Source organism: Cervus canadensis, chromosome 3 (assembly GCF_019320065.1).
Source record: "Cervus canadensis isolate Bull #8, Minnesota chromosome 3, ASM1932006v1, whole genome shotgun sequence".
Taxonomy (NCBI): Eukaryota; Metazoa; Chordata; class Mammalia; order Artiodactyla; family Cervidae; genus Cervus; species Cervus canadensis.
In genome coordinates, this window is record NC_057388.1 from 33259383 (window position 1) to 33286884 (window position 27502).

General features: G+C 37.3%; 1 protein-coding gene across 3 annotated transcripts in view; it reads left to right on the plus strand.

Moving 5' to 3' along the window:
* Positions 1 to 27502, plus strand: part of SEMA3D (semaphorin 3D) — a 234727-nt gene that overhangs the window by 143990 nt on the left and 63235 nt on the right. For all 3 annotated transcript variants that reach the window (XM_043462892.1, XM_043462891.1, XM_043462890.1), the window contains 3 exons: positions 7377 to 7496; positions 12366 to 12459; positions 15160 to 15288. In XM_043462892.1, coding sequence (XP_043318827.1) covers positions 7377 to 7496; positions 12366 to 12459; positions 15160 to 15288 — 343 coding nt within the window. The remainder of the gene's footprint in view (positions 1 to 7376; positions 7497 to 12365; positions 12460 to 15159; positions 15289 to 27502) is intronic.

Here is a 27502-nt window from a genome sequence, read left to right on the forward strand (position 1 = left end):
CATAAGAACCAGTATATGGAATCTATTCTTCCAATTCAATTGTATTTGAGAGCTGATAGTCACCTCTAACACCTACTATTAACTTAGGATTAGAGTTTTGGGGAACTTTTCTCTTTTTACTGAAGTCTGTAAAGTTTGCTGTTGAAGTATGTAGGAATAATGAAAGTGTCTGTCTCCTTTTTTAATTTGACCCTTTAAAATAATATTTTAGAGTTACTAAGAATAGGTAACATATTTATAGTACTTACCATGTTCTAGGAACTGCTTTCAATGCTTTATACTTATAATCTTGATTAATCCTTAAAACAATATGTTAGATTTTATTATTATTCCTCATTCTCCAGATGAGAAGACTGAAACCAGAACAATTAACTGCCTTGCCCAATATTACATATTCAGTAAATAGCGAAGCCAGGAATTAAATCCAGAAGGCTTGCCCCACAATCTGTGCTCTTATGAAATACTATAATCTACACATCAAGATTTGAGTTTTATGTGTAAGGTCTACAAACTGAATCCCTCAAACCATTTCTCTCTTCACTGTCACCATAACACAGATCCTCATTTTACATCATTACATAGATTTTGGTCAACAGAAAACTGAGACTAGTGTGTGGCTTTATTATCATCTCTTACCACCTTTGGTGTTACCCTCTCTCTCCCTTCTCTAGTAATTTTTACCTACTTCCCAAGAGTGTATTGAGAATTAACAAGTGTTTAGAAAGACTATCCCTTTACACAGAGGTACTGTATAACTGAAAAATAGTGAATTATTTACCATAATGAAAGTTAGCTAGTTGGTGTGCGGAGAGGGTGGAAGAACAGGATACCGAAGAGAACTAGTCTTCTTGTTTGAGGACAGTCCCCAGTTTTAATCCAGGGAAGGAAGAGGTGACAGGAAGCTCTTTGGTCTGTTTTGTTTCTGTTTAGAATGTTATTCAACAGAAAGTCACTATAGAAATAGATGGTCCCGCGATAGAACAGTGGGGTAAACAGCTCAGTCCTGGCAAAAGAATGGATGGGGTGTGGGCAGCCTGGGCTGTTCATCAGCTTAACTATCAGGGCACACAACCTTGTCAGTAGAGACACTGCATAGAGTTAAAGGATCTTCCGTCTCTAAAGTTCTCTGATTACGTTTATTTTCCATTTTAAAGAACATCTAAAAGTAAAGCAAAGTGTTCATTGCAGAAAGTCTGCAAATTATATAGATTCATCTGTAAATATTCCTTTCCCCATGAACATTACCCAGAGATAGCTGGTGACATTTTGATGTTTATTCTTCTATCTTATCTATTTACTATTTTTCAGAATGAAATCATTGTATACATAGTCCCTTAAAACATTTTTTTTTCACTTCACAGACTGCCATGAGCATTTTCCCATGTCATTAAATTCCTTTTTATAACACTACTTTTAATAGCTGCACTGCATTCCTTTATATATTATTTCACCAATCCCCTATTGTTAGAGTTTTGGTTTATATCCAGTTTTTACTATTGTAAATGATGCCACACATGAAAAACCTTATATATAAATATTGTGAGCATCTTTGGTTATTGGGTATAATTACTGGTCAAAGGATATAAAATATTTTATGCATTGTAAAATGGCCCTCCAGAAAGTTTAAGCTTCTTATACTTCAACTAGCAGTATATGCTCTTAAGAGGGTATATTTCCCCATACCCTTGCTAATGTTGTATACAACATGTACTTAATGCTTAATATTAATATATTAATGAATGAAATAAATATATTTAATTTTTGCCAACAAAATTATTTTTGTTTTTAGCTTGAAATTCGTTCATTACTATAAACACTAAATATCCTATGTATTTGTAAAATTAAGATTTATATTCATATATGATTGCTTTGTGTCCCACTCATGTAAAAAATATCCTTTCCTAGTTTTCCTATTTGGTGTTTAGACTTTTATAGGCACATCTCTCAATTTTTTTCCTTTAATTTTTTTTTTCCTCTTCTACCATAAGTGGTAGAAACCTGTTAGATATTTCATTTTTGCGAGAAATGTGATATTTGGATTTTCATATACTTATTCTGAAGTGTTGACAACTTATTAAAATGTTTTCAATATTATAAGACCTAAACAGATATCTTTGCAGACTGAATTTTAGCAGAGGTCTACCTGACAAACCTAAGATGTACCACAATGATAGGCATGTGGCACAGGATCAAACAAATTGAAGATCACAGTATTCTGCGAAATATACTAAACACAAAAACTGACCAGATTCTTAATCATAAGTGTCTTTTCATGTATTACCTAAATAAATTAAAATTAATGATTATAAGTCAGTTATCAGAAACACATATAAAGCTGTATTGGATTTAATCGAACTACATGTAAAATTAGAGACTTACAAGTACTTCTGTTTTGCTAATATTTTTCCAATATTAGGGGGAAACAAGTTCTAGATGTTAAAACATAGACTAATAGGTATTTGTCTTTTCTCTAAGTATTGAGTTTTATATTTGTTTTATTTATTTAGCTATATATCCATTTATATATGTGTGTAAGGATGTGTTTGGGGCTTCCCTGCTGGCTCAGTCGTAAAGAATCCACCTGCCAATGCAGGAGACATGGGTTCAATCCCTGGGTTGGAAAGATTCCCTGGAGAAGGAAATGGCAACCCACTCCAGTATTCTTGCCCTGGCACTCTCATAGTATACGGAGCCTGGCAGGCTACAGTCCATGGGGTCACAAGGAGTTAGATAGGACTTAGTGACTGAACAGCAACAGAAAGAAATATGTACAAAGGTAGATATTGAAACGAGCAATATAACTTGAAAAAATCAGCAAGTCGGTGTCTGTGTGTGCATGCTAAGTCGCTTCAGTCGTGTCCAACTCTGTGCAACGCTATGGACTGCAGCCTCCCATGGGATTCTCTGTTCATGGGATTTCCCAGGCAAGAATACTGAAGTGAGTTGCCATTTCCTTCTCCATCGGATCTTCCCAACCCATTTACCCAACCTGGGACTCCTGCATTAGCAGGGGGATTCCTTTATCACTGAGCCGTTACTACTATGTGTGCATGCATGCTAAGTCGCTTCAGTCCTGTCCGACTCTGTGCGACCCCGTGGACTGTGGCCCTCCAGGATCCTCTGTCCATGGGATTCTCCTGGCAAGAATACTGGAGTGGGTTGCTGTGCCTTCTCCAGGGGATCTTCCCGATTTCTCTTAAGTGTCCTGCATTGGCAGGTGTGTTCTTTACCGCTAGTGCCACCTGGGAAGCCCAGAGGTTGGTACTTGTTTTTAATTCTGTCTTTTTCAGTCTGTCTTATAGTGGAGAGTTGAGGAGGTGGGAAAGAGAGTAGGTAGGAAGCATAGGAAGGAAGGAGAAATTCAGTTCTCTTCCAAGGTTGAGTATATCACTCACTGAGTTGAATTGTTTGATCATGTGCAGCAACCCTTACCATTGTGGCAATAGCTATAAATTAGTCAGCTTTCAGGGAAAATTAAAAAAGCTGCTTCTCAGAGTTTTCTTTCTTCATGCCCCACAGAATTACACCACCCTTATAATAGCTATGCAGGTTGCTAAGTGAATTAAATCAAGTTAATTATTGCTCGTGCTATTTAAGCAAAACTTAATGAAACTTGTGCACAAAAAGAAAACACAGAATCTTTGAGCCTTAACAAATGTTATAAATTAAAAGAGAAAGACTTTTGTTTCACTTGAGGCACTAGTGTTTGGCTGAAATGACCACCCTAGGCAAAATTTAAAATAAGAGACTTTATCTTTTAGAATCTCTTCCCAGGTTTCTTTCCTTCTGGTAACCAATGCCTTTTCATTGCCTCCAGTCTTCTTAGAGAACTGTCTGCCATCAACTTCGTCGACAGGAAACTTTGGGCAGAACTGACTTTAGGGTAAATTGAGTCGGAAAATTCAGGACTGTCCCTACAGTGTTCTGTTCCATGGCAGCCCAATCTTAGAGAAGGGAGGAATTTCATAAATAAATCCTTGGTAATATCTCACCAAGTCAGGAACTAGCATAATGGGTTACTTTCCAGGGCTTGCTGCATCTTACTAAGTACTCCCAGAGAAGTTAAAGGATGTGGAATGTTTTAGGTGTGATTCAGAGCTTTTTCTTTATCATCACTCAAATTATATCTCCTTTGTGTGTGATGTTTCACTCTGGGCCTTATTTGCCTTTTTAAACAGTGCTGTGTCTCACAGTCTCTAATCATTTGGACTTTATAATTTATAATCTGGAAAGGCAGTTGTTTTATTTCTTTATACAAATATTTATTTCAAAGTCTTGTAAAATTACTGTGTTAGTCGGCTTGAGCTACCATAACAAAATACCATAAACGAGGCTGCTTTAACAACAGCCATTTATTTCTGACAATTCTGGAGCCTGGGAAGTCCAATATCAAAGTGCAGGCTGACTTAGTTTCTAGGGAAAATTCTCTTCTTGGCTCATAGGTGGCCGTCTTCCGGTGGTATCTGTACAGGGCAGAGAAAGTGAGAGCAAGTGCCCTGGTCTCTTCTTGTGTTTATTTTCATTTTTTATTTATTATTACCCTGGTCTCTTCTTATAAAGGCATGAATCCTATTAGGAGGATTCCAGCCTCCTGACCTCTTCTAAGGCTGTTGTTATTGTTCAGTTGCCAAGTTGTGTCTGACTCTTTGCGACCCCCATGGACTGCAGCACACAAGGCTTGCCTGTCCCTCACCATCTCCTGGAGTTTTCCCAAGTTCATGTTCATTATATTGGTGGTACCATCCAACCATCTCATCCTCCGTCTCCCTCTTCTCCTTCTTCCTTCAATCTTTCCCAGCATTAGGGTTTTTTTTCCAATGAATCAGCTGTTCACATCAGGTGGCCAAAGTATTGGAGATTCAGCATCAGTCATTCCAAAAAGTATTCTGGTTGATTTCCTTTAAGATTGACTAGTTTGATCTCTCTACTTTCCAAGGGACTCCCAGAAGTCTTCTAGCTACTTACTTCCTAAAAACCTGACCTCTGACCACCATCACCCTGGGGGCGTTAGGGTTTCAACCTATGAATTTGGGGAGGACATAAATATTCACTCCATAACCATTTTTCTCTAAATTCTATGACTCTGGTAAAACAACTTTTGAAACATGATGTAACTACCAGCAGTGAGGCAATCCCACCTCCCTCCAGGCATATCCCGCTACACTCTTCCCCAACCTGTGTACTATTTCTTGTATAGATTTTACCCTTGCATAAACCTCTTTGTGGGGAAAAGACTGATAAGTAGAAGTCCCTTCACTGAACATGAGTGAGCAAGATGAAGGCTGGAGAATATTAGAATCTCTTACCCTACCAGTGAAGCCATCATTAGAATTTATCTGATGATCACCTACATTTTTACTCTTTCTTGCCCTAGCTTATCTCATGTTACTGAGCCATTTGTTCAAAACCAGTAGTAGGGCGAATTTTTTCTCTGAATTAAGTTTTCATTTGTGATTGTCTAACAGTATATAAAAGAACATGAAGCTAGTTTTCTACAGTGCTTTTGTGTCAATAAAAAATAAATTCTCTTCATCAGATACCTTGATGGAAGGGTGAAAAACATATGATATGATTTTGTTAAGATTGTCTGCCAGATAAATTGTCTCAATGAATATAAAATTTTCCTTTCTTAGGAGTCTACATATAATACTTATATGAGAACATATATTAAATGTATGAAAATATTCAGGATATTAAGGATTCTACAGTATGATTTGCATATGGTAAAATAGGGCTTTCTTTTTTTGCAGCACAAACGTGTAACCATATGTAGTTGTCCTGCTGCTATTAGAGAATTCTGACTCTTCCTACATGATGAACATCCTTCTCTTCTATGGCTAACTGAGGGACTGGCTGATACTGTCCTCTCATTTAGTCTTAAGCAACTGCTTTGTTTGTATAGAAGCAGAGAGCAGAAAACTCAGTAAGTTAGTTCTTTATAGAACTAACTTTTTTTCTGTAGTAGAATGTGCAGATTTTATTCACTGGGATCTACAAATTCTTGAGACATGAGATTGCCAGGCCAGCTGGACAAAAAAGAACTAGGTACTAGAACCTCTGTACCACAGCTATGCAGAAATAGCTATTTCCCCGGAAATCAGAACAGCCACTGAGAAACTGATTATTTTGTATAGATCAAAATCAGAGTATGTGATAAGCAATTATTAAGTGTTATATTCTTTATTTTCATCCACATAACAATCATAATCCTATCAGCTAAGTTATCATCTGCTGTTAAAAATATTTATTTAATTTAAAAAATCATCCTACCAGTTGGTTTTTGTCTTTTTTATTTTTTAATATTCTCCTCCTAACAACCCTAATGACAACAGTGACCTGACAGGTGAGGGACCTGTGGCCACTCAGGCAAGAGAAAATGGACCTTTTCTCTGAATCTCAGTGATTTCATAGTTTTCCAACCTCCTTAGTAAACACTTGTCCATCTCCTTTTATTTTGATTTAAACACTTGTCCATCTCCTTTTATTTTTATTTAAAATAAAAGTATACTATTGCCCAGTGTTTTCTTGGAGTCTTTGGGTCCAGGGATTATGAAGTTAGTTAAAAATTGTTTCCAGTAATTATGTAAAGGTAAGGGATGGCTTAGAGGAGATGAATTGAAAATAATAAGAATGACTATTCTGAAAAATGGAGTCACTATTTACAAGCAGTTCGGGGATAGAAAATAATTAAGTTATAAAGATACACATTTCAAAGAATACTTTTAGGCTCAAGCATTTGGAAAAGAGGCAAAAATATAAGTATCTTAAAATTTTGACTTGGCATAAAAAATATTTATGGAAGAAACAAGTTCTTAAAATAAGCTGGAATTAAGCTAAGTCTTAAAGGCTCTGTAACATTGGAAAAAAATGGAAATAAAGTGGTAGGGCATTCTGGAAAATAAGAATGGAATAATATATAGGAAGACGTCTGTATTATGTGTTATGTTTAGTGTAGCTGATTCAGTTGAAACTGCACACAGTATGATCTGTATGGGACAGAAAATGTAGGAACATCAGAACATAATGTTTGGTTTGGGTTTGGTTCTGTAGGTAATTCTTGAAAGTAAGTATAAATACCTCTTTCATACTCTGTATATATTCATTCTGTAGGTCCCACTGAGTCCTACAGTAGAAATGTGCATTCTAGTACTCTGGTTACTTCAAAACCATAAAACTTCAAAAAAAAAGCTTCAAGTCATAGTTTCTAATTTGTTTTGCCTCCTTTGCTAAGTCAAGTGTTAAGCATTTCTCATAAATCTTTTTTATTTTAGCACTTATTTTTGATGATCAATCTACTTGGAAAGCAGGTGGTATGAATGATACTTTGAAATACCTGAATTATATGCTAATGCTTTTATGTTTTTTATGCCCAATAGACAGAATGTGCAAATTTCATCAGAGTACTTCAACCCTATAACAAAACTCACGTTTATGTCTGTGGAACTGGAGCATTTCATCCAATATGTGGATATATTGATCTTGGAATTTACAAGGAGGTAATATTGTGAAATAGCATGAAAACAATTTACTATAATAGCATATTATTTACTGCCTATGACATAAAATAAGTAGATTTGAATATAAAAGTTGAATCACTTTCTGTATGAACTAAGAACTTGTGTTCCCAACCACTTTATAGATTATTACCATTTTGATTATCTGCTTTATCCACCTAATAAAAACTTCTTCTATCAAAAGTTTTTTAGTGACATGATTAAAATTAATAGTGTAAAATGTTGAACGTGCTTGTTTTCTAGGCTCTATGTACAGCTTTATTTTCTCTTGAGCTTCCTATATAACTCGATCTGTTTATGATGTTGCTGTCGGTAAAAATTCGTTTCCTGTAAGACCTTGTGACAGAATGGTATCTTCTAAATAACTTAATTTTTTCCATCCAACAAATTTGACCTGTTGCATATGTTTACAATAGCAGACACTAAATACAGATAATCTTAATGATTTTCTTAAAATTGTATAGTTAGTTGTTATCATACTTATTATCATACTGGACTTATTTCTGCCAGACCAAATTGGCATAGTGGAAATGTAGGAAGTATTAATTAGGAGTAATGCTTTCCATCTATCAATGAGCATTTCAATAAATGAGAAACATACATACTGCAATAATTTAATCAATATTAATTTGTTACAGTGCTTTATTTGTGTCATGGCCTGTGCCAGGCACTTTGCATGGATTGTGTTTTGGAATTTTGCAACACTCTTAATGAAGTTTGTACCTCTCAGTCCAGTTCAGTCACTCAGTCGTGTCTGCCTCTTTGCGACCCCATGAACCGCAGCACGCCAGGCCTCCCTGTTCATCACCAACTCCCGGAGTCCACCCAAACCCATGTCCATTGAGTTGGTGATGCCATCCAACCATCTCATCCTCTGTCGTCTCCTTCTCCTCCTGCTCTCAATCTTTCCCAGCACCAGGGTCTTTTGTACCTTTATACCTTTATAACTCCCAGTTTGCAAATTAGTGAAAATGGAATCTCAGTGGAATGAAATAACATGCCTAAGATTACCCAGCTGATAAATGGTCTAGCAAGGAATTGAACCCAAGTAGTCTGTCTCTAGAGCGAGCATGCCCAGCTGAGCTTTAGAGTCTGTACTCTAAAGCATTACTTTGTATGGATTTATGTTGATGGGTTACACTGTCATCCTTATGTTTATTTATATACTTCTTGTGACTAACCACACATATTTTAAGGGTATTTGGCTGTGTGTTTGAAAGTAAAGAATGGGCTCATAGTACAGGTTTCTTTGCATTGATTTAACTGATTCAAGCAGAGATCAAACCCATAACTGTGGCTGGATAAATTTTTCTCTCTAACCAACTTGTCTAACCAGCCCAGACTCAATGGTTTGAAAGAAAAGCAACCCTGATAGTTAAATCTCTGAACCACTAGGAGACTTGGCAACTTGAATCCATCATTCTTTGTTGCTGGTGTAATGTTCTGTTGCCTGGCTTTGATGAAGGGTAATATATAACAGTGGCTCATAGCATAGGGTGTAATTATATGAGATAGCCCCACAACTTGGATATATTTTGAGGCCTGGGGCTAAAGGCCAAACTCACAACCTGCTGAGGGATGCAAATAGTGTTCTTTAACTCCTAAAAGTGGAAAGTACTGAAAAGGAATTTAGAAGGAGCTAATTACTTAGCTTGAAACTGTCAAAAAGCCCTGGGGCCGTCAAACTTACAGGTTCTGTGAATGGGAGCTTATAGGTGAACAGGGGTATTGAGCCTTGTGAATTTCTCACTAGTCTGGAAGACAGGTAATTATATGGCAACACTGCCTGAAGACTGTCCACTTCTGAAATGAATTATTAGTCCCAGGATTCACTGTCCAGCTCAGAGGGAAGGCACGTCATTCTGAAATAGATAAGGTTGCTTCTAAGATGACTTGGAAGAGGGAATAGTAACACAGAGATGGAGGAGAGAAGTGTGTAGAGTCCCCCTTCTTGGGGGACACTCTTTTGTGTCGGGGGCAACGAGAAGAAAGAGGAAACAACTGAAATGAATTCCAGATTTCTATCTTTGGCAGTGAGCTGGAGAATAGTGTTATTTATTGAGCTGAGACAAGTAACAAATTTGTGGGGAAAATGGTGAGTTAGTTTTATACATTCTGCTTTTGAGAAATGCTCTGTAGGTCATGCCAAATGGGCAGTTGGATCTGGATTTCAGGATAGAAGTCAGGGCTGTTGACAACAACTGAGAATTTGAACATGGGGAGCCAGAGTTTGAATTATGGCCCCGGTCATTTACCAGCTCCATGGCCTTCTGCATATACTTTCTAAGCTTCTGTTTATTCAGCAAAAGGATGATGATAGTAATAGTAACTCACAGAGTTATTTTAAGAATAAAATGAGAAAACGATTGCGTGGGCTTTGGCATATCACTTCTCCATTCTGGGCTCTTAATACTCAGCTGTATTAGGCAACAAGAACACAGAAAGGTAAAAAGGCGAGTATTTGCAAAGTATGTATATAAACTTTATTTAAGAATAATGTCTGCCATCTATCTATCCACAATACTGGGGGTGCCTGATAGTTTTTTAAGGGTTAGCTTGGGAGCATGTTCTTTCCTCTGGAATCTCCCTTTGCTACTGCAAACCTCATATTAAATATTAATAATGTTCATAATTAATATGATATTAACAATAACTTTGCCTAGTTGTTGTGATGATTAAAATTTCCCATTCTTATCTTCTTCTGTCTTCCCTTCAACAGTATTTCTCTGTGTGTAGTTTGGACAGGTGCTTTTTGTGTAATGAATTAGGTGGGGCCAATCTTATAAAATTAAACTTGTCTCAAAAGTTAAAATGTCATGTAATTCAGTTTATCTCAGGAAGTCCATTGTGTCAGCCTTTATTTTTGACATCGTTTTCCTGTTGGTGTCCTTGACTGCAGCCAAGGAAGCCTGCTTTCCTGCTCTCTCCTTTCTCCAGGAGATTGTAAGGCAGACCTTGTCCTTAGCCTCCACAGATAACACTTTTATATGGGCTTATCTTGAGAATTTCATGAAATATTACATTTTGACAACAGGAGTCTGTACAGTTATAAGGATTTATCTAGGACTTTGCATCAACTATGACATTGTCCCAGATACTTTCTTAGGTTTTCTTTTTGAGCTTTTTACGATAATCTTCTGGCACACCAGAATTCAGTTTACTTTTTCCCTTTACAGCGTCCCATTATAGGCTTTAGAGTCAACAGTTCTGTTTGACCTGTGGAGAATAATGTGCCCTTAATGATATTTAAACATTCTTAAGGGCTGTGATCTGTAGGTGTTTTTTCCTGACATATCTATAGCCCCATCCACGGTTGGGAAACATGCCCTAAAAGTGTTCTCATTGGACTTTTTTCATGCCTAGGCGCCACTATCACAACTTATCATTAGCTGAACTGTTCTAACTAAACATACTTGAGCTTGATCATGTTACATGGTCATGGTGAGTCTATAAATTAATTTCAGCACATTTTTAAATCCGTGAATTTGAAATCCTGAGATTAGATTTGTTAAGAGCATGAACTTTGGAGACAGCCCTGAGTTCAAGCTCCTCCTCTGCATCTTATTCATTATGTGATGCTGAACAAGATCCTTCTCCCTTTTCTCTCAATATTCCTCTTGTAAAGCTGGAATTCATAAAGTAGCCACATCTTTACATTTATGGTGATGATTCAGTGAGATAATGTACATGAAATTCCTGCTCATGATTAGTATGTATTAACTGTTAAATACCGTCACTCTTAGTATTAGAGCTTATTTTCTTAAAACTATTAAATAGCAATTGTTAATCATGCTATTTAAATTAGTATTGCTATTTTTTAATAAGGCAGTAGTTACTGTTAGTACTGTTTAAAAGAAAAAGATGTGAAATGTCACATCATACAAGAATAATAATCCAAATAATCAATTTTTTCTCTCCCTTTTGCTTCTTTGCCTGCTTTCCAGATAAGCGGCACTGAATGATTCCTTTTAATTGCATGTGTGTTCTGATATAACTCTGTAGACATGCCGTCTAGAGAGAATGTCAGAAATGCTGGATTTCACTGGCGCGTCTGCAGGCTGAGTCACCAGTCTTTCTGCTGGATGCAGTGTTGTCATTGTTATGAAACACTCAAACTCATGGGGCCATATTCATTATACATTCATATTTTTCTTGGAAAGTTCAACTTAAGATGTTTTTTTTTTTCCCCTGAATATTAGAAGTCTGCCAATGCCATTCTGTCTGTGGCCACTATTGTAAAAATAAATGTTTCTGCCAAAATAACTGTGTGGCTTTAATGTGCATAGTGTTTTCATAATAGTGAAAATACTACATTGGAATTTTTTTTGCCCACATGTATCAATAGCTCTGAAAATGAACTGCCTGCCTTACAACACTTTTATGTCACTAAAATTACAAAGTATCATAAGGCTTAAGTAATATGGTATAGTTGCAGATGCTTAGGTAGATAGACCATCATAGTTCTGAAAGTATGATTAATAAACTTATTCTTAGAGGAGGAAACTGGCTTATTAGACTCAGTAAATTAGTTATTAGGCTTCAGATATAGGATTGCTTGATAGTGACTTTGATGATGATAGTGGTCCAGGCTAAATGAATTGATGAAGGCATTGAAAAATTCATTCATTATTATAATTACTACTTAGGGCAAATGGAGACCAAAACATGGGAACTGAGTCTTGCCAGAAATAATATTTGTGGAAGAAATAAGAAGCACAGCTTGATGGGCATGCTATATGCTCAGTTTTTGTTGAATTAATGAGTTAGAATTTAGTTCTTATCTCCTATGTTCTTACTGATTCTGATATTAAAAAAAAAAAATCACTCTTCTGTTAATATTTCTCTTAACAGGAAGTTATTTTCAAACTAGACACACACCATTTGGAGTCTGGCAGACTGAAATGTCCCTTTGATCCTCAGCAGCCTTTTGCTTCAGTAATGACAGGTAAGAGCAGCAAAGGATATTTCTTGGTTTTAGGTGTTTTTCTAAAAAGGTGTGTGTAGATTCAACCACACTGTCTTAGTGAGTTAAAGATTATTTTGGATTAATCATCCACTGACTGATGGTAGTTTTTTAGTGTCACATCTCTCTGTACTCAGCTCCTTATCCATAAAGTGAGTCTCCAGTAATCCTTACTGTCTGCACAGTTACATTTTAAATGAACTTCAGGTTGAAAAGGCTGAAATGTGTTTAAGGCAAAAGACATTCATATGTGCTATAATTTTACATATAGACAACTCAGATTTTCTTATATTTAGCTTATATGCCCCTATTTGGTTCATTATGGCAGTTAAATTTAGCAATTCCTTGAACATAATATATTACAAAATATTGAAGATTTGAGTGGGAGAAGTAATAATAAGATGTAAGTGGATAAATTAATAAAACAAACAAATCAAACTATGGAACACAAACAATAGAATGTTGTAACTCCTCTCCCCTCAATTTCACCATAACCTGATTGAATTAATAGAAATGTGACATTTTTGCTGGCACATTCAGTTTTCTCTTGCTTGCATACATCATAAATTCTCTTATAGGAGGAACATCGTGTTTAAAGAAGGTAGTACTGTGTGGTCTGAAGTCTTTTCTGTGGAATGTCGACATGACCTCTGACCTCTAAGTTTCAGCCATTTTAAGGACTGCTTTTGTCTTGGTTTTGTTCATGACTTTAGTCTCTTTTTATTTAACTTGTCCATCAGGTGTTTGAATAGACTATCAAGAGTGACACACCATGACATTTTAATTTTCACCTTGTGAGAACCAGTGCTCTTCTTTGAAGTGAAAGTGTGTGTGTTTTGAAAATTATGTGACTAATGTTCAGTCATTATCCTCAGAAAATGAGGTCGATGATTTGTGACTGATCTGTCAAATGGAGTTGACACAGCTTTAACAATAGACTGTAGACATTGGTGACCCCTGAACCCCTAAGTAATTTAAATACAAAGAAGACGCTTTTAAAACCTGGATATAGAGATCCAACTTTTATGTTGAAATATACATTTTTTTTCCTGGCAAAATGAATGTTTGCAGTTTTATGTTTCAAATTAATGGTGTATTTCCTTTATGTCTCTACTGATGCTGTTGTTTGGTTCTTCTATTTTTAAAAATTTGCTCCACAATGAAATATTGTCTTTCACCATATGTTTTTAAGAGATGGAATCAGTAAGATGTCTACATTTACTTTATATAACTGGGAACTTCCCTGGTGGTCCAGTGGTACCACTCTGCCTTTCTATTGCAGAGGGCATAGGTTCAATACCTGGTCAGGGAATAAGATCCCATATGTTGCGCTGTGTGCCCCCCCCCACCCCGCCCCGAAAAAATAGTTGTACTTTACATGACTGGATTTCTCTCTTTTATGTGCATGTGCGTGTGTATTCCCCCTGCCCCCCCACCTTTGGAAGTTGACTATTGTCATGAATAGTTAGGTTGGTTGTCTCACACTGTTCACTAAAAGTCTTATTTCAGTGGATGTAATTGGAGGATTTTTTAAAATATCTGAATCACTTATTTATGCAAAGGCAGAATTTTAAAGATATGTTTCTGAGAAAATTGAATTTTAGTGATTGTAGTTGTTCTTATATTGGCTTTAAAAAATCTAAATGCTCTGTAGAGATTTAGCTATTTTTTAAAATTTTAGTCTATTAAGTGTAACTCAAAGTAGTTGAATATAAAGATTTCTTGAAACAGAGGCTTAGCTCTCAAAGGGGCAACATGTTCTACTGTGGGGACTGCATTCTTGCTGCCATACCCCGCTTCTAACAATGTGCATCAGGAACGCGGACCACCACTCGCATTTCCCCTCTCTTGCCCCTTGCGTCCTTTTCTTTCCCCTTCTCCCACCTGTCTCCCCTCCGTCCTTTCTTCCTCTCCTCTCCCTCATCGTAAACTCCTCTGCCCTCTCTTCCTCATTCTTTCCACCCTCCTCCTCCTTCCCCACCTCTCTCTGCCTCTGGCACCCCCGTCTCTTCTCTTCTCTCTCTCCTGTCTCTGGTAAGACATGGATATTTACTTTACACAAATAACAGGACAAAGAAGTTTGGTATGCGGTAATGGCCACATCTTTCCCTTTTCAGAAATTCCTGTTTATCAGAACTATTAGAAACATGATTAGCTACAAGGAATGCAACATGTTATAATTACAAAGTATGACTTCAGTGCTGAAAGCTCCCTTTCAGCAGAGGTTAGGCAAAGAAAAGTTGTGGTCACTGAGGTTGTGTCGGTTAAGTAAATACTAATTACACAATCCATTCCTCGTTATGGCGTTTACTTTTTAATTTTGTGTGTGTGTGTTGTTACAAAGAGGGACTCCTAATTATGACATATCTTTGAATTATTTGTGAGGAAAGGGAAAGAAGAGGAGCGCCTCCATAACAGAAGCTAAATGCATGTGCAATTATTAATTCAGGAGACTTTGGCCTTTTTTATATTCAAGTATTTGTAATCAGCTTACCAAAGTTTATTGAGTTATTTTTTCTTCAGCTGAGCAGATTTTTCAAAATCTGAAGGGGAAATTTACAAAACAATATATTCTGATGTATGCAGTAAACATCTTGGGTTTCGTGTCGTGAAATTGGTCTGTTGTCAGCAGTGTCTGCTGGTAAACTCTTGAAGTCCTGTGTATTCTTTCCTCCCTTGCAGATGAGTACCTCTACTCTGGAACAGCTTCTGATTTCCTTGGCAAGGATACTGCGTTCACGCGGTCCCTGGGGCCTACTCATGACCACCATTACATCAGAACTGACATTTCAGAGCACCACTGGCTCAATGGTTAGTGATTTTTGCACTTTTGATTTTTTTTGCCTTTGCTTTTGGGTAGATAAGAAACTCAGGATTATTCATTCAGATGTGTTTTGGAAGTTATTTAGCTCAATATATAAAATACATTTGAAAGAGTTCCTCACTGTATTAGACAGATCTCCAGGACTTGTTGCGTATATAATAATAATAATAATAATAGCTGACGTTTATTGTGCTGTGGTCCTTGACATTGTTCCATCCTCTACTTGATTTTTTAAAATATTCACAATGTTTTAGTGTGAGGGATGTGTTATTATTGTTATGTGCTTTTTAAAGACGAATAAACTGACGTAGAAAGAAGTTGAGTAATTTGGTCAAGATCTTAGAACTTGTCAGTTGCTGAGCTGGAGTTCAAGTTGACAGTTTTTCTCCTATAGCCTGTTTTTTAATGACTAAGCCAAATACTGTCTACGAACATAATAGAAAGGGGTTAGATTGTAATGCTGACTTCTTTTGCTTAAAAAAATAATTTTTCTTTTGGTTAAAACATGTCTCTCCAAAATTTTAAGCATATTGATATTAATTTGATTACTTTTGTGTTTAAGGTCATACAGCGTTTAGAGTTTTTAACAACAAAAAAGACCTCCTAAATGAATTTATTTAATGGAAGGAATGGTGAAAGCCCCCCCCCCCCTTTTTTTTCCTTTTGCCTTACTGCCTTCCAACAGGTCAGGTTTTTATCATGATTTTCTACAGTTTTCTAGTCAACATAGGAACTTATTTCACCATATAGCAGAATAATACCGCTATTTAAGCAGGCACACAGCATTTCCCATTCCAACTAAAACCCATAAATATTAGGTTTTAGTAGAGGAGGACTGGGTAGAGATTTCCTTGGGGCTATCTCTGTATCTCTCAGTATCATTCAAGCAGTGACAATATAAACAAAAGGGAAAAACACTTTTAAAACATTTCTTTAGTCAAAACCTCCAGATCCATTTGTTTACACAACAATGTGATCCATTGACCAAGAGAGAACCCTATTAATAGAGTAAACAAACTTAGAATATCCCCAACTAAGTGATAACTGTTAACTTCTTAACACTTGCGCAAAGCAGGACCATATCCTTGACTATTGTGAGGTTTTTGTGGCAATAACTTGGTTCGAGAATGACTTCATAGATTTTACCAGAAGAAAAGCTTAGTTATCTGTTCAGGTAACAAAATAGTATGGCTTTAAAGTGAAGTATAAATTGTATTTCCCAGTCTTGGGATGGCAAATGTCATCATATTGCCACTCATTTAAGAGATTATTCTATTTTTTCCTTACCAGTGGCATGTCCAGTAGAAGACAGCAGTATTGCTAAGACAATAAATGTGAGAAATATGTATTCAGCTTTTATTTGTCTAGCATGCTGTTCTTAGTGCTATGAGAAGAGAATTACAAAGTAAGAAACTTGTGTTGGTTTAACTTGTTATTGATGAGCAGCTTTTACGGTCCTATGATATACTGAATGCGGTTCAGCCCATTGGGCCTGCAGGGATTATAGGGGAAGGTTGCCAACCTCCTGGATGATGGATGCCCAAAGCATCAGAAGAGATGGTTGATGGGGCTGAAAAGCTGTGAATGTTTTCCTGAAACTATTGTGAAGTTATATATTATTTAATTTTTTATTTCAGTTTTTTATTTTATTGAAGTATAATTGATTTACAGTGTTGCATTAATTTATGCTATATAGCAAAATGAATCAGATATATTCAATATAGCTATTGAATATAGCTCTCCGTGCTATATAGTTGGAATTTGTTGTTTATCCATCCTGTTTATACTGGTTTGCATCTCCTAATCCCAGACTCCCAGTCCTTTCATCCCCCACCCCTCTTGCCCTTGGCAACCTGTTCTCTATGTCTGCGAATCTGTTTCTGTTTCACAGATTTGTTCATTTGTGTCGTATTTTAGATTCCACATATAAGTGATATCATATGGTATTTGTCTTTCTCTTTCTGACTTATTTTGCTTCATATAATAATCTGTAGTTCTATCCATAATGTTGCAAATGACATTATTTCTTTTTTTTTATGGATGAATATTATCCCATTGTATATAAATATACCACATCTTCTTTATTTTCTTTATCCATTCATCTGTTGATGGGTTTAATTCTTTTTCTGTGTGTCTTTTTTTTAAGCTATAATTGACAAATAACATTTCACTAGTTTCAGGTGTATTACATAATAGTTGATAACTTGTATAAATTGTAAAATGATCACCATAATAAATCTAGCTAGCTTCTGTCAACACCTATAGAGAATTTTCCTTCTTGTGATGAGAACTTAAGATTTACTCTTAGCAACTTTCAAAAAAAAAAAAAGAAAAACATTTACTCTTAGCAACTTTCAAATATTCAATAAACTGTTATTAATTATGGTCTTCATGATGTACGTTACATCTCCAAAAGTTACTTATTTTATAACTGGAAAGTTGTATCTTTTGGACTCCCTTTACTAATTCCCTAATCTTAACCAGAGAATCAGATCTTCGTCTTTTATAGAGATAACTGATAATTTACAGTAAGGGAGGTAAGGAGGAGGACAGAGAGAGAGGGCCATTACACCAAAGATAGTAAAATGAGGTTGGAACAGAACAAAAGTGGTGGCAATGGAGGTGGATGTGGGAATATACAGCAACAAATAATTGAAACAGAAGATATTGTTTGGGGATAGAGGAAACCAAGGATATGAGCAAGAATGCAAGAGATTTGGGGTACTGGAAGTCAGTGGAAAGGAAGTAATTGGAAGGAAAAAGTAGAAGTCTCACTGAATTGAATGCAGGAAACTGATGAAGAATTAACCATTTATACTTGTAGAATGTTTAAGGCAGATTTCTTTGTCCTTGTTGTTGTGCAATTGCTCAGTTGTGACTGACTCTTTGCGACCCCATGCACTGCGGCACACCAGGCTTCCCTCTCCTTCACCATCTCCCTGAGCTTGCCCAAACTCATGTCCATTGAGTCAGTGATGCCATCCAACCATCTCATCCTCTGTTGTCCCCTTCTTCTCCTGCCTTCAATCTTTCCCAGCATCAAGGTCTTTTCAAATGAGTCAGTTTTTCGTATCAGGTGGCCAAAATATTGGAATTTCAGCTTCAGCATCAGCCCTTTCAATGAATATTCAGGGTTGTTTCCTTTAGGACTGATTGGTTTGATCTCCTTGCAATCCAAGGGACTCTCAAGAGTCTTCTCCAAAACCACAGTTAGAAAGCATCAATTCTTCGGCACTCAGCCTTTTTATTGGAGAAGGCAATGGCAACCCACTCCAATACTCTTGCCTGGAAGATTCATGGATGGAGGGGCCTGGTAGGCTGCAGTCCATGGGGTCGCAAAGAGTTGCATACTGAGTGACTTCACTTTCACTTTTCACTTTCATGCATTGGAGAAGGAAATGGCAGCCCACTCCAGTGTTCTTGCCTGGAGAATCCCAGGGACGGCAGAGCCTGGTGGGCTGCTGTTTATGGGGTCGCACAGAGTCGGACACAACTGAAGCGATTTAGCAGCAGCAGCAGCCTTTTTATGGTCCAACTCTCACAACTGTACATGACTACTGTAAAAACAATAGCTTTGACTACATGGGCCTTTGTTGGCAAAGTAATGTCTTTGCTTTTTAATATGCTGTCTAGGTTTGTCATAGCTTTTCTTCAAGGAGCAAGCATCTTTTAATTTCAAGCATCTTTTGATTTAAGAGGGATGGCATAACCTAGTCTGCCCTGGACATTTCCAGTTCACCCCTGCTGTTCTGTAACCCTGAGGTGTCCGAGTTTAGACACAAATTACAGCTCTGTTTCTGTGTAACTTAATTACCGAAGTTTGAATCTTGACTATCACTTATTTGTGACTTTGGTCAAACCTTTCTGAGCATTTAAATTTTTTGTCTAAAAATTTGGCATAAATTCTCTGGGGAATTCTCTGGGAGCCCAGTGCTTTCACTGCTGAGGGCCCAAATTCAATCCCTGGCCAGGAAACTAAGATCTCACATGCTACGTAGTACAGCCAAAATAAATAAATAATACATTTTAAAAATAAAAATAACAATTTGGCATAATAATAGTATCTGTTCCCAGGGTGTTGCAAAAATTAAATTGTATAGGGAAGTCTGATTAAAGACAACTGTAAAAGCAGTTCAGTGTCAATATTATCATCACCCTCATTGTCATTATTCCTGAAGGTGAGAGAAGCAGCAGGTGGGACTAAAGACCTGGGTGCTCTGATTCTCTGACATCTGTTTAATACTTAGCATTTTTAGATAATAACCATCTGTTCTTCCTCTGTCTCTGTAATTCTGTGATCTTATCTATTCTAATAGCTTTAAATGTTTTCTCTGTTTTAGTGTTTTCTCAAACTGTATTTCCAACCTTTTCCTGTAACTGTGCTGTGCTTAGTCGCTTAGTCATGTCCGACTCTTTTTGACCGCATGGACTGTAGCCCGCCAGGCTCCTCTGTCCATGGGGATTGTCCAGGCAAGAATACTGGAGCGGATTGTCATGCCCTCCTCCAGGGGATCTTCCCACCCAGGGACTGAATGCAGGTCTCCTGCATTGCAGGTGGATTCTCTACCATCTGAGCCACCAGGGAAGCCCCAAAATATTGGAGTGTGTAGCCTATCCCTTCTCCAGAGGATCTTCCAACCCAGGAACCAAACTGGGGTCTCCTGCATGACAGTCGGATTCTTTACCAGCTGAGCTACCAGGGAAGCCCCTTTTTGTAACTAAGTTCTCTTAAAAATATTTATTTGAATGTCTTACATTTTCATCTCAGTTTAAACAAAAGGAACTAGTTGTTTAATATGGGAATAAAGATACCTTAGCCTTGACCTTGATTGTGCCATTGAAATCATTTGAGATTTATACAGGTTGCTTAGTGACCTTTTGCCTGAGTTTCTTTGAATAGTAAATAGATGTAGAAAACAATAATTGGATTTAAAATCTAAAACCCTGGGAATCTAATTCAAAATTTTCTTGTTTTCCCTTTCTAAACTGCCCTTCAATACCTATTTCCTGATTTTAATCTATCATAAGGTTCTTAATTTCATCCACCCAGTAACCTTGAAGTTATCTTTAATTTCTTCCTCTCCTTTATCTCCCTTTATCTAATCTATCACTAAGAGCCTTTACTTCCTTCAAAATATCTGTTGACCTTGTTTTTTCCATGGCCACCATCTTTCTTTAGGTCTCCATCACCTTGTCTCTGTTTTATTGCCACTATTTTATTGTTTGTTAACCCGTTTCCCTATCTCTGGTCTCTTCTGCTTCAAATTAATTTTATATAGCTTCCATCCACTTACTGTTATTAGGCACTTTTAAAGTATTATCTCAGTTAGTGGTATAATTTTGAGAGAATTACTATTTCCACTTTATAGTTGGGGGTAGATTAGAAATCAGATTAATAGTCTGTGGTGAGACAGTTATTGTGCGATTGAAACTCAGGTAGGTGTCTCTAGCTCTAGACACTTTATTCTTTCCATTGTACGATACAGCCCATCAACCTCAATTCTGATCTCGTGATTGCCCATCCTCTGCTCTTGCAGCCTCACTGCAGTCAGGGTCCACATCTCCATGCCATGTTGAGCAACAGCAAACTGAAGATGTGCGTCTGCTTGTGGAGGCCACAGCAAATAGAGAACATGTGGTTTAGGCAAGCGATGTGGAAGCCCTACACAGCTGTAGCCAATGTTGTGAACATTTGCTAAGGGATAGGCTGGCCAGAATCAGAAGAGCACAATGCGTCAGGAGACTCAGTCTGTTAGAAGCTTCCTGGTCCAAGGAAACTATGGCAGAGCAAAGAATGATAGAAACTATATGAGATTCTTGTAAAGACATGCTAAGGGAAAAGACTGACTTTTGGGGGGACATTTCTATTCTACATTTTGAGAAGTGGCTATTTTCCAGATATAGTCAGCCTAGTATCCAAAGATCGGAGAAGGCAATGGCACCCCACTCCATATTCTCGCCTGGAAAATCCCATGGACAGAGAGCCTATTAGGCTGCGGTCCACGGGATCGCTAAGAGTCAGACGTGACTGAGCGACTTCACTTTCACTTTTTACTTTCATGCATTGGAGAAGGAAATGGCAACCCACTCCAGTGTTCTTGCCTGGAGAATCCCAGGGACGGGGGAAGCCCAATGGGCTGCCGTCTGTGGGGTCGCACAGAGTCGGACACGACTGAAGTGACTTAGCAGCAGCAGCAGCAGCAGCAGCAGCAGTATCCAAAGATAGAGGTCAGAGGAGTCATCTGGATAGTGTCAGGAATACAGAGAGACAAAAAAGCAATGGTTGTTAAAGGAGCTGTTTTGGGGGGTTAGACATTATCTTATTCAACCTTACATTCCACAAATTGAGACTCAGTGTGAAGAAGGGATATGTTCAGGTCTCCTAACTGCCAGGTCCATCCTTCCCTTACAATATCAAACTTCTGACAGAAGTATCATATCATGTCTCCTGCATTTTGGTGGCAGTTATGGAGATAAAAACTGTTTCCTCTTTAAACTGGACCTGACACAGCAGAGTTGCTGATATAGGCTACTTGTTCCAAAGCTGTTCTGTCCAATATGGTAGACAGTAGCCACTCATGGCTATTTAAATTTAAACTAATTAAAATTAAATAAAATTTAGTTTCTTAGTCACTCTAATCATGTTTCAAGAATAGCCCTGTGGGCTGGAGGCTACTTTATTGGACAACACAGATATAAAATATTTCCATCATCACAGAAATTTCTATTGGACAGCACTGGTCTGAAGTGTACTTTTTATTAATTATGTACATAGCATAATCAGATAGTGCAATACCTGTCATGTATCACAGTGCAATCCACAATCATATAATGCAACGTGTAAATTTTCGTGACTACTTATTTAGCATGTAGATGTGAAACTCACTCTGGGGTTTTGTTCAATTACTAAGAACTGATAGGTACTTGATATTTCAAGTAATGGGGCCAGTGTCAATGTCTAAATACTTTCCTCTATATATTATTGCATCATTGATTACTTTATCTAATCCAATGCCAAAAGATATAAGAAGTATGAATCCTGATTCCTTCTTTGAGAAATGAATCCATCTATTAAATCCCTCACCAGGAGGGTGAAAACTTGTGAAAGTGAACGCTATGGCTTTTCTACACAAAGTCTTAGATACTTCCACACTTTTATCAACTTAATCTTAGAACACATAAGGAAAGATACAAGTCAGAGGGTTACTCAAACACATTTGACGTTTTTAATGAGAATTTTGAGATAAAAGTAAGAAGTATGACCATTTGGATAATGAAAACAAACAATGACGCCTCAGTTGCATATGTTTCTGTTTTCTTTCCTGGAGTAGATGAGAACTTTTGTTTTAAAATTTTTATTTCCAACATGTGGAGGCAGTTTTCATTTGAAGTTTCTCTTGGAGTACTGTTGTCTATAAATTGTTTTTCCACACAGAAGGATAACATTTTTCAAAAGTGGTAGGAAAAAGATACTACAAGAAGAAATAAAGGAAAATAAGGAACTCACTATGTCTTAAGTCCTGGAGTAGGTGTGCTCATCTGGATGAAACAATGTACACAAGGAGAAATGAGAGTGATGTGCATTTCAGCAGGCCATATGGGTTTATGCCATTTTCACTTGGCAGTGTCTCTTGATGTCATGCTAAAAGTTCATTTGTGAAAATGCACGATTTCAAACACCATCCCTATTAAGGCATGTGTTTCAAATGGGAAAAATGTACTCTAATAAAGCACAGGTGTCTCTTGGTATGATTTTAAATTATTTAATCCAATTATGCATGTCATATACTGGTGAAATAATATCTATTTTTACATAAGCTTGGCAGCAAGTCAGAAAAGAGTTTCTATCATAAAATACTAATATCAATATTCTAAGACACAGGACTTCAATTGAATCTGTGAGAAAGAAAAGTCTCTTTCTTAAAACTGGTATTTATTTTTAACTCAAAATTACTTATTATTTAAATCACAGAATAGTGTACTGTTGGATACTAATGCTTTTTTTCATAATTAGATTTCTTCACATAATAAATATTTGGCTTAAATACTTCCACCACTTAATTTGTTTACAGTACTCCAAAATAATTTTCTTACAGTAATAATTTTTTACTTGAAAAAGAACCAATATTTAAGAGTCCAATAAAACCACAGTCACTGAATAAACACAGTAAGATCATCTATGTTATATATTAGTTGAAATTTAAAAGAAATATAACTTGGAAAAAATACCTACTCTATTTTGCCCCACTAATATTATAATGAAATTTCTGAAATGGGGACTAGTACCATACTCTAACTTTTGACCTTTTCAAATGGCAATACCTGGCAACAACACCTGGAAAATGTTTTGCATAGCCAAAGAGACTCTTCCGTGCATTTCTGCAATAGAATATGAATTAACATGTTTATTTGCATTGCTTTTAGGCAGAGTACATTCCATTCTGTTGTAGAGCTGTGTTTTGTTTGTTGGAATCTGCAAACAAGAGACCACCAATCAACCCATGTAACTGCTGCTTCCATCTGTGTGTCTGAGGAAAGTTTTACAAACAGCTTTCTCTCTCACAGTAAAATCCTTTTACCTGTAATGATTTTCTGTTTTAAATCACTGTCTCATTTTCTCTCTGAAGAGAGAAGCCTGCAAATTTTGTACCACTATGTTATTTTTAAAACTATAAATTTAACTCAATCATGGGCTTCCACGGTGGCTCAGAGAGTAAAGAATCTACCTGTGAGGTGGAATGGCCGGGTTTGAGCCTTGCATCAGGAAGATCCCCTGGAGAAGGGAATGGAAACCCACTCCAGTATTCTTGCCTGGAGAATCCCATGGATAGAAGAGCCTGTACAGTCCATGGGGTTGCAAAGAATAGGACATAACTGAGCGACTAACACTTACTATGTTATTTTTAATAGTATAAATTCAACTCAATCATGGCAGTAGTTCTGATACTGAAATTACAAAGCATCATCAGGCTGCATGGAGATAACTTCTACTTAAGTTATATTTAAGCACTATGATAAATTCTACTTGTGTGATCTCCATTTTAAGCTTATGTATTTGTTGAGATAAAACAAGCCAATTGTATTCCTATAATTTCTATATAAGCTCAGTTCAGTCACTCAGTTGTATCCAACTCTTTGCCACCCCATGGACTGCAGCATGCCAGGCCTCCCTGTCCATCACCAACTCCCGGAGTTTACCCAAACTCATGTCCATTGAGTCAGTGGTGCCATGCAACCATCTCATCCTCTGTCATCCCCTTCTCCTCCCGCCTTCAGTCTTTCCCAGCATCAGGGATTTTTCAACTGAGTCAGTTCTTCACATCAGGTGGCCAAAGGATTGGAGTTTCAGCTTCAGCATCAGTCCTTCCAATGAATATTCAGGACTGATCTACTTTAGGATGTAATGGTTAGATATCCTAGCTGTCCAAGGGACTCTCAAGAGTCTTCTCCAACACCACAGTTCAAAAGCATCAATTCTTCGGTGCTCAGCTTTCTTTATAGTCCAACTCTCACATCCATACATGATCACTGGAAAAGCCATAACTTTAACTAGATGGATCTTTGTTGGCAAAGTAATGTCTCTGCTTTTTAATATGCCATCTAGATTGGTCATGACTTTCCTTCCAAGCGTCTTTAATTTCATGGTTGCAGTCACCATCTGCAGTGATTTTGGAGCCCCCCAAAATAAAGTCTGCCACTGTTTCCACTGTTTCCCCATCTGCTTGCCATGAAGTGATGGGATCAGATGCTATGATCTTAGTTTTCTGAATGTTGAGCTTTAAGCCAAATTTTTCACTCTCCTCATTCACTTTCATTAAGAGGGTCTTTACTTCTTCACTTTCTGCTTTAAGGGTGGTGGCATCTGGATATCTCAGGTTATTGATATTTCTGCTGGCAATCTTGATTCCAGCTTGCACTTTATCCAGCCCAGCATTTCTCATGATGTACTCAAGTTAAATAAGCAGGGTAACGATATACAGCCTTGACGTATTCCTTTCCCTATTTGGAACCAGTATGTTCTTCCATGTCCAGTTCTAACCGTTGCTTTCAGACCTACATACAGATTTCTAAAGAAGCAGGTAAGATAGTTTGGTATTCCCATCTCTTTCAGAACTTTCCACAGGTTGTTGTGTTCCACACAGTCAAAGGTTTTGGCATAGTCAATAAAGAAGAAATAGATATTTTTCTGGAACTCTCTTGCTTTCTTGATAATCCAGTGAATGTTGGCAATTTGATCTCTGGTTCCTCTGCCTTTTCTAAATCCAGCTTGAACATCTGGAAGTTCACAGTTCATGCACTGTTGAAGCTTGGCTTGGAGAATCTGAGCATTCTTTACAAGTGTGTGAGATGAGTGCACTTGTGTGGTAGTTTGAGCATTCTTTGGCATTGCCTTTCTTAGGGATTGGAGTGAAAATTGACCTTTTCCAGTCCTGTGGCCACTGCTGAGTTTTCCAAATTTGCTGGCATATTGAGTGCAGCACTTTCACAGCATCATCTTTCAGGATTTGAAATAGCTCAACTGGAATTCCATCACCTCTACTAGCTTTGTTCATAGTGATGCTTCCTAAGGCCCACTTGACTTTGCATTCCAGGATGTCTGGCTCTAGGTGAATGATCACACCATTGTGATTATCTGGGTCATGAAGATCTTTTCTGTATAGTTCTTCTGTGTATTCTTGCCACCTCTTCTTAATATTTTCTGCTTCTGTTAGATCCATACAATTTCTGCCCTTTGTTGAGCCCATCTTTGCATGAAATGTTCCCTTGGTATCTCTAATTTTCTTGAAGAGATCTCTCATCTTTCCCGTTCTTTAGTTTTCCTTTATTTCTTTGCACTGATCACTGAGGAAGGCTTTCTTCTCTCTCCTGGCTATTCTTTGGAACTCTGCATTCAAATGGGTATACCTTTCCTTTTCTCCTTTGCTTTTTACTTCTCTTCTTTTCAGAGCTATTTGTAAGGCCTCTTCAGACAGCCATTTTGCTTTTTTGCATTTCCTTTTCTTGGGGATGGTCTTGATCCCTGTCTCCTGTACAATGTCACGAACCTCCGTCCATAGTTCATCAGGCATTCTGTCTATCAGATCTAATCCCTTGAATCTATTTGTCACTTCCACTGTATAATCGTAAGGGATTTGATTTAGGCCATACCTGAATGGTCTAGTGGTTTTCCCTACTTTCTTCAATTTAAGTCTGAATTTGGCAATAAGGAGTTCATGATCTGAGCCACAGTCAGCTCCTGGTCTTGTTTTTGCTGACTGTATAGAGCTTCTCCATCTTTGGCTGCAAAGAATATAATCAATCTGATTTCAGTATTGACCATCTATCTGGTGATGTCCATGTGTAGAGTCTTCTCTTGTGTTGTTGGAAGAGGGTGTTTGCTATGACAAGTGCATTCTCTTGGCAAAATTTTATTAGCCTTTGCCCTGCTTCATTCTCTACTCCAAGGCCAAATTTGCCTGTTACTCCAGGTGTTTCTTGACTTCCTACTTTTGCATTCCAGTCCCCTATAATGAAAAGGACATCTTTTTTGGGTGTTAGTTCTAAAAGGTCTTATACGTCTTCAGAGAACCGTTCAGCTTCTTCAGCATTACTGGTCGGGGCATAGACTTGGATTACCAAAATATTGAATGGTTTGTCTTGGAAACAAACAGAGATCATTCTGTCATTTTTGAGATTGCACCCAAGTACTGCATTTTGGAGTCTTTTGTTGACTATGGTGGCTACTCCATTTCTTCTAAGAGATTTTTGTCCACAGTAGTAGATATAACGGTCATCTGAATTAAATTCACCCATTACAGTTCATTTTAGTTTGCTGATTCCTAAAATGTCGACGTTTACTCTTGCCATCTCCTATTTGACCCCTTCCAATTTGCCTTGATTCATGGACCTAACATTCCAGGTTCCTATGCTATATTGCTATTTACAGCATTGGACTTTGCTTCTATCACCAGTCACATCCAGAGCTGGGTGTTGTTTTTGCTTTGGCTCCATCCCTTCATTCTTTCTGGAGTTATTTCTCCACTGATCTCCAGTAGCATATTGGGCACCTAACAACCTGGGGAGTTCATCTTTCTGTATAGTTTCCATTTTATCCCTTTTTCGTCCCAATCTAAATATGAATAATTTGTATTAAAGTCTTCACTCCTCCTGTCCATCCATGCATCTGCATGACTGACCTAGGGTTAATGAGCTCTGTCTATG